The 18304-nt window shown below is 42.2% G+C and overlaps 1 protein-coding gene across 12 annotated transcripts in view; it reads right to left on the bottom strand.

The window, feature by feature from the left end:
• Positions 1-18304, bottom strand: part of NCKAP5 (NCK associated protein 5) — a 1052051-nt gene that overhangs the window by 102648 nt on the left and 931099 nt on the right. For all 12 annotated transcript variants that reach the window (XR_003793798.1, XM_029224397.1, XM_029224398.1 and 9 more), the window contains 2 exons: positions 8814-8915; positions 3857-4045 (listed from right to left, as the gene is read on the bottom strand). Coding sequence is in view for 11 of the 12 variants with exons in the window: in XM_029224397.1 (XP_029080230.1) it covers positions 3857-4045; positions 8814-8915 (291 nt within the window). In the remaining variant the exon portion in view is untranslated. The remainder of the gene's footprint in view (positions 1-3856; positions 4046-8813; positions 8916-18304) is intronic.

The following is an 18304-nucleotide window of genomic DNA, read 5'->3' as shown; positions in this document are numbered from 1 at the left end:
AGGTTTGAACTCTGGTCTCCTGGGTCCTTCCTATGACCATTTCTGAAGTGGCTGTGTGGAGATCTGAACCCAGGCAATCTGGCTCTAGAGACTGCACCATCCATCTGGATGCGATACTGCTGGAATGAAGCTTAGCCTCTGTTCTACCCTCTATATTAGTCAAAGTCATAATAGAGACCATAGGTTATTCCAACACCCCTCTTTCGAATGGAACTTGTGGAGTTTAATCACAAACCGGCACTCGGGGAAACTGGGAGGCTCTGACCTAATGACTATTTTCTTTTAAAAGGCTATATAATTAACGATGACGAATGTCTATGAATGCATCTGGTGGTTTCAGATGTGCACTCTGCACCAGTCTTGGCTAAGAGTACAGCTCCCGTTGGCATCTCCACACTAGCTGCCCTGCTGCTCCAGGACTCTGAACACCTGAGCGCTCGTAAGCAGAGGTCAACTCCATGTCAGAAACTTGCCTTGGAATCTCAGTGAGCATCTGGTTACATCTAAAAATTTCTCATAAAAATTTTATGATTGTTAAAAATCATAAAAATCTTGTCATCAACAATACGTCTTGTTTAGTTTTTCTTTATTTGTTATATGTATATTTGGTTTTCAGTCAAATTATATATTCTCTTTGGAAAATTCTCCAGGGTCAGAAGTTGCTGTGCATAGATTCTATTTTGGTGATGCTTCCCCTTCCCCCTCCTCTTCTGCTGTGCCATTAAAAACTCCTTCGGAAATCAGAAGAAATCCCTTCGGTAAGTCTGGGTATTATAGACTGACCAGTGAGCAGACTGCCACAGCTTGGGTTTCTAAGAATTTCCATGATCCTGATGCCACGTTCACAAAAAAGAAGAGAAGCCAGGCAAAAGCACCCTCTTAGAGCTTGAAAGGGTCAGATTTGTTCACGCCATAGGTGTGCTCTGTGTCTGCCTACCCACTTCTCTTCTGCCTCCCCGCAGCCTGCCCATGCTGTGGTCTGCGTCATCCCAGGGCCCAAGGCTGCAAACCTCCCAGGGCCCTGGCTCCCCACCCTGGGAGATTAGCCACATTCCTCCAACAGTTTTCCAAAGGAGGTCATGGTATTTAATAGCTTGAGAAAGGTTGAGGATAATCTTGAAACTTGAAAAAAAGCATGAATCTCCTACTGGGGAGATGGTGGGATGAAGCTGGCATTTCATATTGGCGGCTTCATTCTTTGCAGGGAAAAGTCAGAAGAGACTTGCTCTGGGGAGCAGGGCAGCTGGCTGAAAGATGCTGCTGATAAGGTAGGAGCCTCGGTTTAATGCCCACAGTTCTTTCCTATTTCTTGACTAGACAACAGTTTTACACATTCTTTTTTTTTTTTTTAAACGACATTCTTGGTCTTAATGGAAACAAACCCATCCCGACAACTGGGACTCCTCCACGTTTTAGGCTGATTCAAGGAGGTCAGTCTAGCAGAATGGTTAAGGTTCTGGAACCAACTGCCCAGCTCCGCTTACTGGCTATGAGAACTTGGGATGGATATTTAATTTCTCAGCACCTCAGTTTACTTCTCTGTGAAATGGAGGAAATAGGAGAACCTACTTAATAAGCTATCACGAGCATTAAATGAGCTAGTACTTATGAAGAGCTGACAAAGCTGACATGTGGTCATTACTCAATAATACAAGCCAGATTCCTCCATGGAGGGCAGGCCAGTGCATTTCATGTAGGCTTCCCTTCTGTTTCTACACAAAAAAATATTAAAACAAAATACTTATGAACTACTAAAGAACCATTGGTCATATATTTGTTATTACATAGGTTAATATTATATTCACATTCAAATTTATATTGTATGAATTTATTATGTAAGTTAATACTAAATGAGTACCTGGTACATGGTAAGAACTTAAGAAGTTCCTTAAATAATATCAACTTAAAATGTCTTCAAGACTTCTTCCCTGGTGGCCCAGTGGTTAAGAATCGCCTGCCAATGCAGGGGACACGGGTTCGAGCCCTGGTCTGGGAAGATCCCACGTGCTGCGGAGCAACTAAGCCCGTGGGCCACGACTACTGAGCCTGCGCTCTAGAGCCCGCGAGCCACAACTACTGAAGCCCACGCGCCTAGAGCCCGTGCTCCGCAACAAGAGAAGCCACTGCAATGAGAAGCCCGCGCACCGCAACGAAGAGCCAACGCAGCCTAAATAAATAAACAAACAAACAAATAAAAATAAAATAAAATGTCTTCATGAGACTGGGTCTAGTTTGCTGGATCCCTGAGAATTAGGACTTTTCTCTGGGAGATGTGACAGGCACGCTGGTACTCCACAGCCATTTTGAGATGGGACACTGTTAAATCTCCAGATGATGGCTAACGGAGTGTGTATGAAGTGTCTTAAGAACCTTATTTCTCCTCTTTCAGGGAAGAGATGTCCCTAGGATATCGAGGGTTGTTCTAACTGGAAAAATTTCAAGGAAGAGAGACAAGAAAAGAAAAAAAGGCTCAGAGAGAGAGAGAAAGAGCTGTGAATGAAAAGAGCAGAGCAGGGGGCTCTGGGAGCCAGCAATATTCAGAGACAAAGAGAGGGAACATCCCCCCCCCCACCTCCCCAGTCTGCTAAGGGCCAGGTTCCTAGCAGTCATTATTCAGAACTCCGAACAGCTCCTTAGAAGGAGCAATTCTGATAACACCCCAGCCTCCGCACTTTGCACTGTAAATCTGAGTCCAAGGGGATAAGCTCTGAATTCCAGCTTGCAATCTTGTTCTGAGTTCTTGTTCAGAGTATGGAAAACCTCCTCCCTCACCCAAATTTTCTGGCAGTTACGGAAGTTCCCTGGTTTCTTATGCTTCTGAAGTCATAAACTAAATTTATACAGATGACAGAAAACCGATCTCCAAATATTCGAATTCAGGGTTTCCATTCTCCTGTACTCTTTGTTTTTCTTTAACATTAGGAAACTGCAGAAACAGCGATTCCAGATTCTTGGCTTATACCAGTGTGCAAAGATGTTTATTCAAATCATGAAGGAATCTTCAGCTGGGTGAGCCCACTTTGCAGATGGAGTCATTCCAGCCGTGAGAGTTATTTAAAAATCTGGTAGAGGAACTCCTGGCATCTAAGTAGAGACGTGCTCGACTTTCACTGAAGCCGTAGCGCTTGTCGTCTACCATGGAATTCTCCCTCTCTACTGTGCCACCCTCCAACTTACAGCCATAATATTAGTGTTTTATGAGGCTATTGCCTTGATTAAAGGTCAATATAATACATGCTATTTTTGAGCAGTAAACTCCTACAAAGCTAATGATACTTCCAAACCTTTCGGCCATTCATTCGGAGAGAATGCACCGCTCTCCCTATTCTCTAGAAGAAAACCTTTTCTTTGAGTTCTCAAGGGATGCTCAGTCTGGAGTGACTTGGCACGTGGGCAAGGCCACTCTCGTTTGCAGCGGACGTTAACAAGTCTCTCTGAGCATCACAGGCTTGATGTCCATAAAACTGCTTGAAAATGTCTTAGTCGGTCTGAAGCGTGGTCAGTTCCATTAGGCCAGGGCTCCAGTTCCAACTCGATATAAATCTGGGAATTCGGTGGGCTCCACCAAAGCACAGAAGGGAAAATGTCTTTCTCTCCCAAACTCCCTCCCATGATGGCCTCGTCATCTGAGGTTGAATCATCATGCCACTTCTCACTGGCTGTGTGACTTCTAGCAAGGAACTTAACAGTCTCTAGCCAATTTCCTCTTCTATGTAATGGGGAGAAGCGTAAACAGACAAGAACTCAGCAAATGGTCATTTCCTTCTTCGCCTCCCTCCCACCTTCCGCCTTCCTACCGGAAGAGGCTTCTTTTCTGGTTCTCTCTGACGCTGCAGTGCCCTGAAAGGAGCCTTACCCTTTTCCTGAGGTTCTTCCCATCATGCCACGTGTAGGAGGAGCCGCTGGAGTATTCGCTGCAGGCGCTCGAGAGAGACAGCTCGCTGCTGCTACAGCTGCTTCGAGTACAGAGATGACCGTGGATGGCAACCCCCATGCCAGGGCGTTTCAAAGCAGGGGTTCCTGATTTTGTGTTCAGCTGGCATTCCTAAAAAAAGCAGGACAGCTCTGAGCGAGGACTTCGCTAAGGGAGAGAGGAAATCCCAGCTCAACATCATAATGAGGTAGGAGCGAATACAGCACTGTGGTTAGAGACACAGACTTTGGGGTCGACAGACTAGGGGTTCAAATCTTGGCTATGACTCTGACTAACATGCCTGGGAAATGATGTAATCTTTTAGAGCTACATTTTCTTTTTTAAAAAGTGAAGAATAATAATACCGCGCACCGTTTAGGGTCACTGCAAGGACCAAGTGAGTTTCTAGATGAGAAGCATACAGCATAGGATCTGGCCTAAGCAGGTGCTCAATTATTATGAGCTGCCATCATCGTTAGGCAGAAATATGACACTGGTAGTGTTCCATTTTATCCAGTCATGCTGGTTAAAGAATCAGATCAATATCAAGACATGACTTTAATGCTACAAAAGGAAGAAGACAGAGCAGCATCTTTGGCTTAAGGGTTCAAGAGCACGGGCCCTGGACTGGAGTCTAGCGACCTGGCTCTCAGGCTACCAGTGCCACCAGATATGAGATATTGAGAAAGAAAGCATTTAACTTCCATGGACCTTATTGTCTTCTGGTATAGGGTGGGACAGTTCTCCCAGATCACTCTTATAATCCCTATGGCTCTGATAACATCATTATAAGTCTGGGATCGAATGCCCAGGAAGCCATGTACTGTAATGGAACACCAAACCTGGGAATCACGAGGCTCTGTTGTAAAGGTCCTAGGACTCTTCATATCAGTTGGCTATCCAAATGGTAAAGATTCTCACATCAAACAGATCTGGGTCCCGCACAGAAGGATCCAAGCAGTTAGAATTCTAGTGGGTCTGCATAAGGCACAGGTGACAAAGCTGTAGACACCCCAGAACATCTTGACAGCCACATTATAGGCCCCTAATGTAACAGATGAAGCTCCACTAACTGGACAGGCTAAATTAATTTAGCATCCCGATCACAAGAATGGGATCTCTCCATTACAGTCTCATTCCTGTCCCCTATCTAGAAAAGCTTTGTCTCAGAAACTCATTGATGGGAAACCATCTGTCTTTGTGTCACTGGCGGAATGGCAAGTCTCTTACTTGTGCAATCTATTGACACTTTATGGCTGCCTTTAGTACCTGGGTACATATCACTGTTCTCCAAATGCAATTCCAACTGACGATGACTAAACACCAGCTTGGGGAAGGAAGGTAATGCTGTTCTGGGAGCACTCGTGGTCAATAGGAAACCCCTGCATCGGTACAGAGGGCATGTTTAATCTGCTGTCTAACCAATATCCATAATGCTTAATAACGTTAGATTTTCAATATGAGGCATCTGCCTTGCTATCGATACTTCATTTTGGCTGCACAATAATCTCTTTAAGTGATCTGAAAATGCCAAGGAACTTTACTACTCTATTTTTCCCCCTGAAATTTGGCTCTAAATACCACTGAAAGGAGAAAGTCGTCTTAAAATCCAGCTTTCAGCAATACTTATTGATTTATGACCTCATTTACTGCCAGACGTAACTTAGTTAAGGGGAGTTCACGTCTGTATCTCAACAACTAGCCTCTGCCCGTGGTCCCAATGCACAGGAGCACGATGCAGTTAGGCCTCAGGCACGGCACACACATCTGGAGCATGCCCTGCACAGACTTGCAGAAATATCACATCGTGAGCCGCTTGCACTTGTGCGTCTTCTCTTTTCTCCGTCCCATTCTCTGGTATTTTGCTGTTTGGTTCACCAGGGTGGTGGCTTTTATTTAGGACTACCTCTGCTCTAGAACTTGTGTCTACTATCCGGAGAGAGATCACATCCATGTCCTTTGAGGCCATCCGATCTAAACTTCTCCCATGGCTTTTTTCACACCCTGCACAGGTGTCAGTCACCGTTTATATTCTACCTTTTCCCAAAGTACTGAAGCTTATCTGTGATTTCTCTCTGTCTTTCCCATCTATACCTTCCCACCTCACCTATCAAAATACTGTCTATTTTTACAACTCAACTCAGTTCCCAGGCCTCTCTTTAACAAATAAGCTTCCTTGCCCAGTTGTCACACATGTGTGCACCTCGATACAGATGTTGGATTAAGATGACAGGGAACTCAGAAGATGAGCTGGAGGAGGGAGGCATTGTTGCCTCTCCCTTGACCTTGAACTTGAGATGCCCAGATGTGATGGAGGACACGGTTGGGAGGTGGGGAAGGCCCATCAATGTCATGTGGGTCAGGCAGGGCTGGGGTAGTTATGCACAGAAGTGTCCTCTAAGCCGGGCTTTTCATCCTTTCATGGGCACAGAAGTCATCCCAGATCTTGTTAAATACAGACGTTGATTCAGTAATTCTGAGGTGGGGTCTGAGATGTAGTATTTTAAGAAATTCCCAGGTGCTTTGATGCTGCTGGCCCAGGGCCTGTGCTTTGAGCAGAAAGCCCCTAGCCTAGGAGGAGCGATGAGAGATGATTACCTCTCATGTGCATTACTTGGTAGCAAGTTGTGTGTCTCACAGTGTGACCTGGGCTATGCTGAGGAGGATGAAAGGAGTGGTGTGAGCCCTCCCTTGGAGCAGTGTACTGGGGAGGGTGTGTGTGTGTGTGTGTGTGTGTGTGTGTGTGTGTGTGTACGTGTGTGTGTACGTGTGTGTGTGTGTGTGTGTGGTGGGGTGATTACAGAGTAATTCTTTGCCAAGAAGAGGAAGGGGCGAGTCCTCTCTACTGGGAAATTCTCCCACCTTTCCCTGACCTTGGGCAACCAATGTTGGAATTTAATAAGGGACCCAGCATCTCTGACATCATGGCTGAAAAGCGAGCTCCTCTGTCCTGAAGTTTCTTCCCTCATCGGCACGTGATTATCATGTAGGATTACCTGCTCCAATAAATAACCGTTCTGTGACCAAGGCCACTTATAAGGTTTAAATCCTGGCTCTCTCACTGGCTAACTCTTTGACCTTGGGAAAATTATTTAACTCCTCCATGCCTCAGTTTCTTTCTTTCTACCTGGAGATAATGAAAGCACCTACCACATAAGATCCATGTGAAGAGTGAACAGCCCCTGCCAATTAGCAGCAGTTCGCTTAATGATACTTAGTAATTATTAGTGACAGTAAAACTTAGTAACTGTCAGGTTTTACTACTATTACTAAAAATGTTTCTTTTTTTAATATGTGTGTGTCTTGGCTTTTCAACAAAATTATGCTTTATAGCCTCCCTAAGGGACCATGCATTACACTTCTTAATATGCCATCATGGTCTTACACGTGGGCGCTGTGATGAGAAACAGCCAGAAGTGTGTGTACTTTATTTCCACGGGTCACTGACGTGACCTTCTGTAGAGACACACCAGTAGGCACTTTTCTCTATTCTCATTCTCCACCTTCGCCATGTTCTTCTGTGGCCGTGGCACGCGGCCAAATACTTAAGAACGCAAGAGGGCTAAAGCAGCGGAGATCTCGTTATGGCTCCTAACTGTTAGCAGCTACTGTGTTATGTACATTTTATATATTATCTTATTTAATCCTCACTACAACTCTCAGAAATAGAAAAAAATTATCATTTTTTCTCATTTTCCAGAAGGGGAAGCTGAGGCACTGAGGTGTTCAAATCTTGTCCAAGGTCACCCAGTCAATACAACATTCTGATGTCAGGCCCAGGTCCCAGCCTCTGTGATATAGCTCCAAGTAAGGCCCCTGACAATCAGCAGAACTCCTGCACGTATACAGACTTCCTTCCAAAACATCCTCCTGAGAGGAGTCGTAATTAGTAATAGATAATGATTATCATTAAAATTCTTCTTTGCCACAAGACGTATGTTGTTTCCGTTGCAACATTATCTTAATTGTGTTGATTTAATTGGCAAAGTATACCATTTACACTATTCAAAGTGTCTTTTTCCCATAGTGTATTTTAGATTACCACCTTGAAGCACTCATATGCTTTAACATCCTTACTATGAGAAATGCAATACAAAATCCATAATTTTAGTTAAAAAAAGGAGAGAGACACAGAGAATGAAGGCAAGGATTTCTTGGATAAAAACTGCAACTTAAAAAAATTCCTGATCCTAAGGCCATATTATAGATTGGATGCCATTAAGGTCTTCATGAATGTTTAAAGTGACAGCATTCCACTGACATTTAATTCCAATCTAACTTGAGAATATTTACCTCCGATATAGACTCTCCTAGCTACACTTATAAAATTATACAGTAAAATAAAAGGCCAGTCATCCACAAATGTCCATCTGTCATTGTTTTAAGCCTAACACTTTTCATTATATATTTATTTGGCTCTTGTGTTTTCCAAGATACTTTTTTTATGTCAATGAGAGTTAAAAACCACGCTGGTTAAAGTTTTGCCAAATAAGCACAAAGATAACCCTAGCTAAAGAAAAAAAAAGTACAGACCATGAATTTTTAAAAGTTCATACATAATATATCATAAAAGTAGGATGAGTAATATGGGACATGGGCTTTAATAAAAAGCTCCTTGGCCATTTCTCAGAGACTTTGAGATGTAATCAATACCCAAAAAGGTATCTTGGGGACGAGGCAAGATTTATGATATTTTTGCCGAGCGCGACACTTTCTGCTTACTTCATCAGCTGGGGGACATGATACTGAATTGCAGAGGACACAAGAAAGGAAAGTATTTTTAATCTGCCTGACAGTGCTTCAAGGATGCGCTTTATGGTTCACCTGTGACATCATTTCTGATGGAAGGAAGGAAAAGAACAACCTGAACAAGTGCTCTGAAGGCGACAGGGAAACTCACGTGCATTTCAACATCAGTTCGTGAGTGCGTCAGACTCCGGCTTCTTTCCACATCTGAGAGCAAATCCCCGGTTGAAAGATCTAAGATGCGTGAGTGAAGTTTCTGGGTAAAAACAGGCAGAAATTTTGAACAGTGTTGATTTAATTGTTTGTTTCAAATCTTGCCTTGGACAGGTAAATCTCAAAAGAGTTGACATTTCTAGATTAGATAACATATCCTAACTCAAAAAAGTTTATCTGAGTTTATCAGTGTTCTATATACACACATGTGCAATTACACATTATAAACAATAATCACACTTTCACAGTCTGTCGGTATGTGTTGGAAAATAAGTAGTAAGGAAAAAGAAACAGCAAGAAAAATGTGAATACCCCAATACACTTATTGGCTTTTGATACTAACATTAAATTAACTTTTGATATTCACATTAAAAAGCACTCACCATGTTAACCTTATTATGTTGAGTAGTGGTTAAAATCTGAGCAAATGATTATAAAAGTGACCTTATTTCTAAACAGCACTGATCTTGTGACATCTTCCTTTGCACACATTTTAACTCAAAGTCATTAATGTCATCTGTTAGGAACAATTAATGTGAATAGAAAATAATTGCATTAGGGATCTGGGGACTTGGAGGGCTTTGTGCATTAATATTCACATGCTATTCGATTATATACTCAATTCTTTATTTCAGCTTTGCTTGGGTGGCCTGCTAAACCAGGGACATTTCACTATATTAATCTTTATCCTAATTATTAAGGCTTTTCTGTAGATATTAAATTTGATCTTTTTAATTGCAAATACAATAAAACTCGTGATTTATGTCTAATGTTTCTGCTAGGCTGATGACATTTTAAAAATGGTACTCACAGCCTGGTTTGTCTTGGTTACAACTTTTGTGACTTCAGACACTAAAAAATCGAATCGAATAAGTAAATAACGTGGCTGAGATGCCTCCCTCACCTCTGAAAAGTTTTTCTATTCCTTTTCTTCCCCGGAAAGGCCTTGCTGCATACTGATGTTGATCGGGGAAATGACTAGTTCTCTGCCAATAATTAATGCTAGGATCATCTTAGCGTGCAGGGGTTGCCCAAGGGTCACTTTGTCCCAGCAGATCCACCATGTTGTCAGCAGGGCTGTGAACTCCACTAAAATGAGCCATATTTACTGTTCCCCATTTTCCTTCAGGTTGAACTTGTGTGAAAGCCCTGTGTACCTGGTTAGTTAGTCACTCAACAAACATCTATTCAGCACCCACTGAAGGATAAGCACTCTGGTAGCATTGCACTGCATCCATCTGCAGGAATAAAGGCAGTTTTTTTTTTTTTTTTCTGCTATGGATCAGTTCTCCTTCTTATCAGTAGAGCTTAAAATCATTTGCTTCAGACTTATACTCTTGCTTCTCTCAATTTGTGTTTGTGGAGTTACTTTCACCAAAAAGAACATAAATCCTAGATATCTGGTTTTCCATTATTTTGAAGATTCTAATTTCTCCAACAACGCCAAGACATCAATAGGTAACTAGAGCCAGGATGTTGTTTCTGCACAATATTTATAATCCTTATCTCGAGCTCCCTCTAGAACCAAAGACATTTTAAGCCCCGGGATCTGTCACACGACGTGTCATACTCAGTATGTACCCAACTGGTGCTTGCTGTAGTCCATAAAGAAAAAGATGTCTATATTTTCTCCACCCACATACAGGTTTTAAGGATTGAGAGAGTGCCAAAAGAATGATAACATTCTAAGACTTAAGGACACATTTATCAATATGCAAAGAGTCAAAGAATTTACGGGAAATGACATTCAACAAAAGAAATGATGATTTTGAGTGGTATATCATGTGATTTGGGGGAAGAGTCCTTATAGATTAGATATTTGACTTCTTATTCAGTTCATGGTTACACTTCTTACCAGATATATGATGTCATTGTTTTGCTTTCTGAATGAATATGCGTATATATAAACCCATCCTCCTAAATGAGGTTATATTTTAGTTATTTTTATGCAAATGGTCAGTTCTCTCCATTGAAATAAGTAAAGTCATGAAGGAGAGGGGACAGATCCTAGGGCAAGGGGACCTGAGTTTCAGCCCGAAGGCACAGATTTTACCAGATCTCAGGATGTAATTGAACCTCTTTGTCTCAGGTTCCTTGCCTGTTACAAAGGGATGGAAGAAGCTACTTAACCTACCTCTCAGGTAGGGAGGGGTATTGCCATAGTCAGAAAGGATAATAAATAAGATAGTACTGTGAAATTTACATAGGCTTATACCAATTAATTGTCATAACTGAGAGTTGGTAATTTCTTTTTTTTTTTTATCATCTTCATTGGAGTGTAACTGCTTTACAGTGGTGTGTCAGTTTCTGCTGTATAACAAAGTGAACCAGCTATACATATACATATATCCCCATATCCCCTCCCTCTGCGTCACCCTCCCACCCTCCCTATCCCACCCCTCTAGGTGATCACAAAGCACCGAGCTGATCTCCCTGTGCTATGCGGTTGCTTCCCACTAGCCATCTATTTTACATTTGGGAGTGTATATATGTTCATGCCACTCTCTCACTTCGTCCCAGCCTACCCTTCCCCTCCACGTGTCCTCAAGTCCATTCTCTACGTCTGCGTCTTTATTCCTGTCCTGCCCCTAGGTTCTTCAGAACCTTTTTTTTTTTTTTTTTTTAGATTCCATATATACGTGTTAGCATACGGTATTTGTTTTTCTCTTCTGACTTACTTCACTCTGTATGACAGACTCTAGGTCCATCCACCTCACTACAAATAAGAGAGTTGGTAATTTCTTAAATGCTAAGGTACAAAGGAATCATTCGTTGTTATAGTTTACATGTATGTAAGGAGAATAAAAACTGACTTAGAGGAAAATAAAATCTACTTCTGTGTTAAGGCTGTAGGTAAGAAAATAAAAGGTAAATATCATCCTTTCACATAAACATCCTTCATGGTTAAATAACCACAAAAGCTCACAATACATTAGGTGTTATACTTTTATAATAAGTATTTTTATGAAAGGTTTATATTTTCTACATATACATATATAATAAATAAATTCCCATAGAGAGAGGGAGAGAGAATATTACTTTTCAAAGTGGTGTTGTATGTTATCTGGCCTTAATTCAGGTAGAATCTATACATAAGGAAATCAATTAGAATCATTGACAGAGTATAACTGACAGGAGAGTACCCCTGCCTCTTCAAGGAAGTCCACCTGCTTAGTTTGAGGGCAAATTCACTATCACATGATACCTAGCTACAGTTCATGTGTACTGAGTAAGTGTCCATTCAGATAAAATCTCCCACCTGAAAATTTTCAAACTTGAAATCTTTAGCCTACGAATCTGGATGAATCCTGGATTTGACTCGGACATGGTTTTGTGTGTGTGTGTGTGTGTGTGTGTGTGTGTGTGTGTGTCTTTGTGTGTGTGTTTAGACATGAGAGATAACAATATTACTCAGTATAGATTTGAAATTGACCTCACATCACTTCTTATACTATCTCAGTAACTGAGATTTCACTTGGTCTTAGGAATAGAGACTCCCAGCCTCACGCATTCTCAAACTAAAGGCCAGTGAGATCTTTTCACTCAAATGCTTCCTTTCATGGTAACTGTTCACCCCTCCCTTCCTGCCAGACTGGTTTCACTGTTTCTAGAATGGGCCCCTCTCACTTCTGAGCTGGTGCTTTTGTCCGTCTGCCTCTAGCACACTCTCCCTGCTCCTGCCCACCTGCCTGAAACCTGCTCACTATTCAGGATTGCATTGAAGCCTGCCTGTAGGGTTGTCTGTCATCTCTAGCCCCCAGTGGATTCCTCACTCAGATGGATTACGTCCTCCATCATTTTGGCCCTTTATCTGAAGTGCGTAATTGCTGAATTGCTCCTGTATTGCAGGATCTATTTCCCTGATGGGGTGACCAGCTCCATGAGAATGCAGGCCAAGCCCTCGATTTCTTCTGCTTTGTCCCTGTGGCAGGGGCTGGCTAGGTGTCATGGAACCCATTCCCTCTACCCTCTAGCCACACAGCTGGACTACATTTCCCAACACCCTTTGCAGTTAGGTGTGGCCATGTGACAGGGGTAGTTCCAGCCGATGGGGTATGAGCAAAAGTGATACCCGTCCTGGCCCAGGAGTATCTCCCACATGCGGTGCTCCACCCTCTTTCCCCTTCCACCAGTTTGATGCAGCCAACTCAGCACAGCAATCACAGAAGTCACGTGCTGAAGATGGAGCCAGCAGGTAGGAGGAGTCTGGATTTCTGAATAGTCAATGGAAAAGAGCTGCCCTGGGACCAGAAGTACCTCTTTTGGACTTTCCACGAGAAAGAATCCTGCACTGGGTTTGAGCCATTAATCATTTGGGGGTTTGTTTGTTATCAGGATTAATATTAACTGGCTGATGTCACCCTTTTCTGAGATAAGCACTCTATAGCAAACAGAGCAGTCACTAAATAAAGACACACATACACACATAAATTCGTATGCACACATTATGTATATACACACATTATATACACATTCAGAAACACATTCACACATGTATTTTCAGCTTCATGGAGAAGAGGCCTACTTTGTGTCATGATGCAGGGGCAGGGGTGAGGAGCTGTGTGACAAGCCATGGTGTAGATCAATCCACAGTCTGAACACACGCCTCACAACAGAATAAGATACGATGGCCAGCTTTGGGCACCTGGCAGTGCCAGAGCAGCGGGGCCAGAAATACAAGCTGGGGTAATAATGTTTGGTGGATTACTCTGCCTTCAGTCGGCCAGCTCTTTTTTCTATTTTACGGTTTTGAATCTGTAATTCAAGGCCGAGAAGGACTGCACCTGAGACCAGCTGTGCATTATCTGGTGGGATGGAGGTGGAGTGGCCCCTTTCACAGTAGCCCGGATGGCTCTGCAGCTCTCCAGCTAATGATGGCGGCCGAGGCCGAGACCAAGGTGTGCCTGGCCTTTCAGAGCGGGGCTGGAGGGCTGCTTTGCCATTTTTTGTATCTCTCCTCACTCACGGAGCTGCACTTCTTCAGATGCTCAGTGAAGGCTTGTTGCATTTAACAGAATTCTGCCTTTGGATTTTTGCTCAGTACCGAGACGATGCCACGACTGGAAGGCAGTGATTGCTGAGGCCAGGGCGACACTGAGTCCTTATTTAGTGACACAAGGTGAGGTTAAAAAGCAGATTATCTGAGAAATGTGGGTAACATGGGAAACCATACTGGAAAAACCAAGTGAAATAGGGTGATGAGCAGCTTTTGTATTTACTGATATACTCCCTAAAGTTTGAAAAGGATTGTGTGAAGTTTTTCATTTCAGGATTTCAGATGTAAAGAGGAACATACAGAAAGGGTTGTTTAACCATCGCTCCCTTATCTTCATTCAGATCTGGTGAGAGAATTAAGCTAATACCATAATCATGCATACAATTATTCTCCCCTCTAACTAAGAAAACCAAATACCTGTAAAAAAGAAATTATGAGAGTGAATATGGCATGTATCTGATTAATGGACACTACCAACATGGGTAATTTAGGTTCAGCCACAAAAGGTGAATGTGAATTAGTGTTTTTAATCTGATCTGCTTCAATCCCCTTGATTTACTCAAGCTTGGTAGATGCTACAGTACCACGATCCTGAATTCTACTCTGTCCTGTTTCATATTCTCTAGAGTTCTTTCTCCCCCTTGTGGAAAAGGTCTCCCAGTCAAACGGGATGGCTTCTCTGCCCACAATTCTTGAATTCCTATTTTATTTACGAAGTGATGAGTTCTGCTATCGCCAAATGATCTAGGGCTCAACCTTCTTTACCGACCACATTTCCCTGAATTCTGTTCCTAATGCACTCTGCCACCCGTCAGAAGGTATTTTTCTACTCTCAAAAAACTGCATGGCAGGGTATTTAGGAGTGGAAAAATTTCTTGGGATTTGCCCACTCACCATTGGTATCTTTAGCCATTCAACACTCTCTCCAAGAAGGTCCACCGGAAGTCAAATCTTCTGCCATCTTGGGCTGGTTCTAACTGGTTCTAACCGGTTTTCATCAGATCCTGTTCTTCTTAATGTTGTGTCATTCTTTTAATAGTTGTACCCTGCCCCCTTCCTTCCTGTCTCATTGTGGCCTGGATCCTAGGCTGATTTCTTGGATGAAGAATTTACTGCTTCGTCAGCTGTGGCTTTGTTTTCACATTGTCCTGCCTCCACCTTGGAGATCTGACCTCAACTCACAGCTTCCAGAGAGCTTCCTAGAGCCCCACCCCTGCTCCCTCAATTCAGCCCATGCTGGTCCCCAGGCAGTGTGTTTCATACCCTTTTATCCCAGCACAAGGGAAGCAAGTCTGGAGTACGTAATTATGAAATCCTATGAGCATCTTTGGATTTTGCCAATTTCATGGCTTTTCCTGTGAGTTCACCTTTCTTGGATATCCTCTGTTACAGGGGTAGAAAACATGTGTGGTGGATTTGGTATATATTTAAGAGACTTGTTCTAAATATGGCTTGAATTAGACATCTCCTTGTTCCTTCTGTTGGGTAGTAAGGCAGTTTTCACAGGTATGCACAAGGCTCTGAAAGGAAATCCAAGGAAATGTCCTAAAATGACTCGAAGCCTGATTAAGATAATTTTTCTTTGGAAGCTTTACTCCCCAGAAGATCGTCCAAAAACCCCCCAGTTTTATCTTTCTCACACACTAGACTTACACTTTTATTTACATTTTGCCACACTCAGAAATGTGATTTTTCATCAGCCCTTCCAAACCCCATCAAGAGATATTGTGTCAGACCCCTAGTTCACATTTCAGAGGTTTCATTCTGTTCCATTAAGAATTTATTATAAAACTGAGCATTACATAACTGCGTATTACGTAACTGAGTATTATATAGTCCTTTCCTAGATTCACAAAAATTTGAGCCTAGGACAAAATATTTTTGGATAAAAGCTGATGTTTAATTAATTATGCCATAATTTCCATTTGGGGATACAAAGATAAAACACAGTATCTGCATTCGGTCATCTTGCTGCTGCGACACAGAGCATGTCTTTTGGATATTCTCTTAGAGGTCCTTTAAAAAATACGTCCATCAAGATTTGATCTCACTTCAGAGTCTGAAATTTTTATAGCTAACTTTTTTTTAGCCATCTACACCAGTCCTTGGTGCAATTATTATTTTCCCTGACAACGTTCAGACTTGCCCTGCATATCCGTCTTTCTGTGACCCGTTCTGGTGCATTCCGTTTCGCTGTGGATGGTGCCTCTGCATATGACATGGCTCTTTTCTACTTCCCTGGGATCCAAGGTTATACACGCTTTTGAAACAATTATTCCACAGCTATATTCAAAACGTTCTTCAAGGGTCCCTGCTACCATGACAACCTGATTACCCAGTGGCTGCCTAAGGGAGCATTTGGTTTGGTTACTAGGAAGTTTATTTGGGGCTTCTGCGGCTCAGACTGATGACTGGAGTGTCTCAAATCTGTCCTATCTTCTGAAATTCCATTAACAGTGCCCTGAGGTCCCGCTGGGAGAGGACCAGCGGGATGATGGATGAGGATATAAACAGCAGACCTTGCCCTCAGGAGTCTCCACTCTAATTAGTCCAACAAGAAGCATTCATGAAGCATCTACTGTGTAAGAGTCCTGCCTATGAACTACGAACAGACTCAAAGAAGCCCGTTAGTGGAGCCTATGATATGAATGATGTGCCCGGACACACAGATGAGAAAGAAACAGAACAATTTTAAGGCAGGATATGCAAAAGAGGTCATGGTACAGGAAGAGTGATACAGAGGCGGGGCGGTGAGGGTAGGGGTCAGTGTGGCAACACAGTTAAATATAAATAAGATAATATTCTGTGCAATAAAGATTCAGGCCATACGGGCTTAGGTCTCCCTGTCAAGCTCCCAAATCCCTTGGTCTCTTTACATAAAACAAACAAAAAGGAATCAGAAGTATTTAATATGTAACAGCAAAGTGACAGGTGTTGGGAAACAGGATGTATGGTAAGGGCTTCAGCTCACTCAGACCTGGGAAGAGCCAGTTCCTAAGAGTGGTTCACACCTGCCTCCCAATCCTAAAACTCTTTGAAGCTTCTCTTTTTTGTGACTCTGATCTGAGAGAGGAAGTGATTCAGCACAGTCTGAGCCTATTCTGGGATCTAAGAGATACAGAAGTGCCTTGAAATTTCCATTTTTATCACTAATTACTTTAACAGGTACTTTAATAAGTGCTTTCCAATTGCCCCTGCTGTTTTGTAAAATTATCTACACTGCATTTTATATTTTTAATCAAGCTTGATTTTTGCAAACTCTCCTGGATTTCTGAAGCTTTTTGACTTTTACACGTGGGGGAACAAATTTTTCCTCTGATTTCACGGAACTAAACGAATTAGGGAGAAAAACAACTTGACCTTCTATTTTTACCGGACCTATTGGAAATAGCATTCACGGTCACTGGAGTCCAGTGCACTGTTTATTAGGAAGAAATGATCTACCTCCTGCCCTATGGGGGAAGAAGGGCACTGAGTGGAGTCCCTTCCCTGATCTTATCTCATGAATCCTCATGCTATTGTGTGGAAGAAGCTAAGATCTTAATTTTTACGGATGAAGAACTCAACCAATACTAAGGATGGTATCCAGTGTCACAAGGCTATATTCCAGTAAGTGGCAGAAGCAGGATTCTCTCCCAGATCTGCCTACTGCTAAGTCCAAACTCTACCACATTCTGTTCACTTTTCCCCTGAAGGAAGGAAATTGATATCCTCATTGGTCTCTTCTGCGAGATGAGTTGCTTATTTCTGCCGAAGTGCTAAGCCCACAATTTGGGTCACTCCCATTAAGTGAACTATGTTGCCTTGGGAACTTTCCTGCCCAGAGCCTTTCTCAGAGGCAGATAACCCATAACCGAAAAAGAAATAATCATAACAACAACAGTAACAACAACAGCTGTGACCACTGAGCTCTTTTTAGCACTAAGTATCTATTTCATGCATATTATCCTTGTAAATCCTTATCACAATTCACAGTAAGGGCTGTTATTATCCCCATTTACAGGTGAGGAAACTGAGGCAGCGAGCTAAAAATATTGTCTAAGGTCATATAAACCATATTTAAATCCCAGGCAGTCTGACTGCAGAGTTTATATCGTTAATTCTACAATTAAATCTGGTTAATGATAGCTTGGTAGAAGCAACTTACTAAAACAACAATATAAATTAATTAGACAAGATAAACTACGTAGAATTAAAAATAGAAATAACTCTAAGTACAATGTGATATCTTCACTCACTATGCTTAAACATAAATCATTCATTTATTCAAAAATATACTTTCCTTATGAGGATGCTTATTGTTGATAATATTTTTGTTATCAGTGATGTTTCCTTCTTAGGTCTCTACATTGTTTTCAGGGAAACGCAATTCTGTATATAAATATTTGGATCTAACTGAAAAAAACAGCAAGCATTTATAGAGTGCTTGCTACATG

Source organism: Monodon monoceros, unplaced genomic scaffold (genome assembly GCF_005190385.1).
Source record: "Monodon monoceros isolate NGI ecotype Baffin Bay Population unplaced genomic scaffold, NGI_Narwhal_1 Super_Scaffold_16, whole genome shotgun sequence".
NCBI lineage: Eukaryota > Metazoa > Chordata > Mammalia > Artiodactyla > Monodontidae > Monodon > Monodon monoceros.
This window is presented reverse-complemented; position numbering and strand designations above follow the sequence as displayed.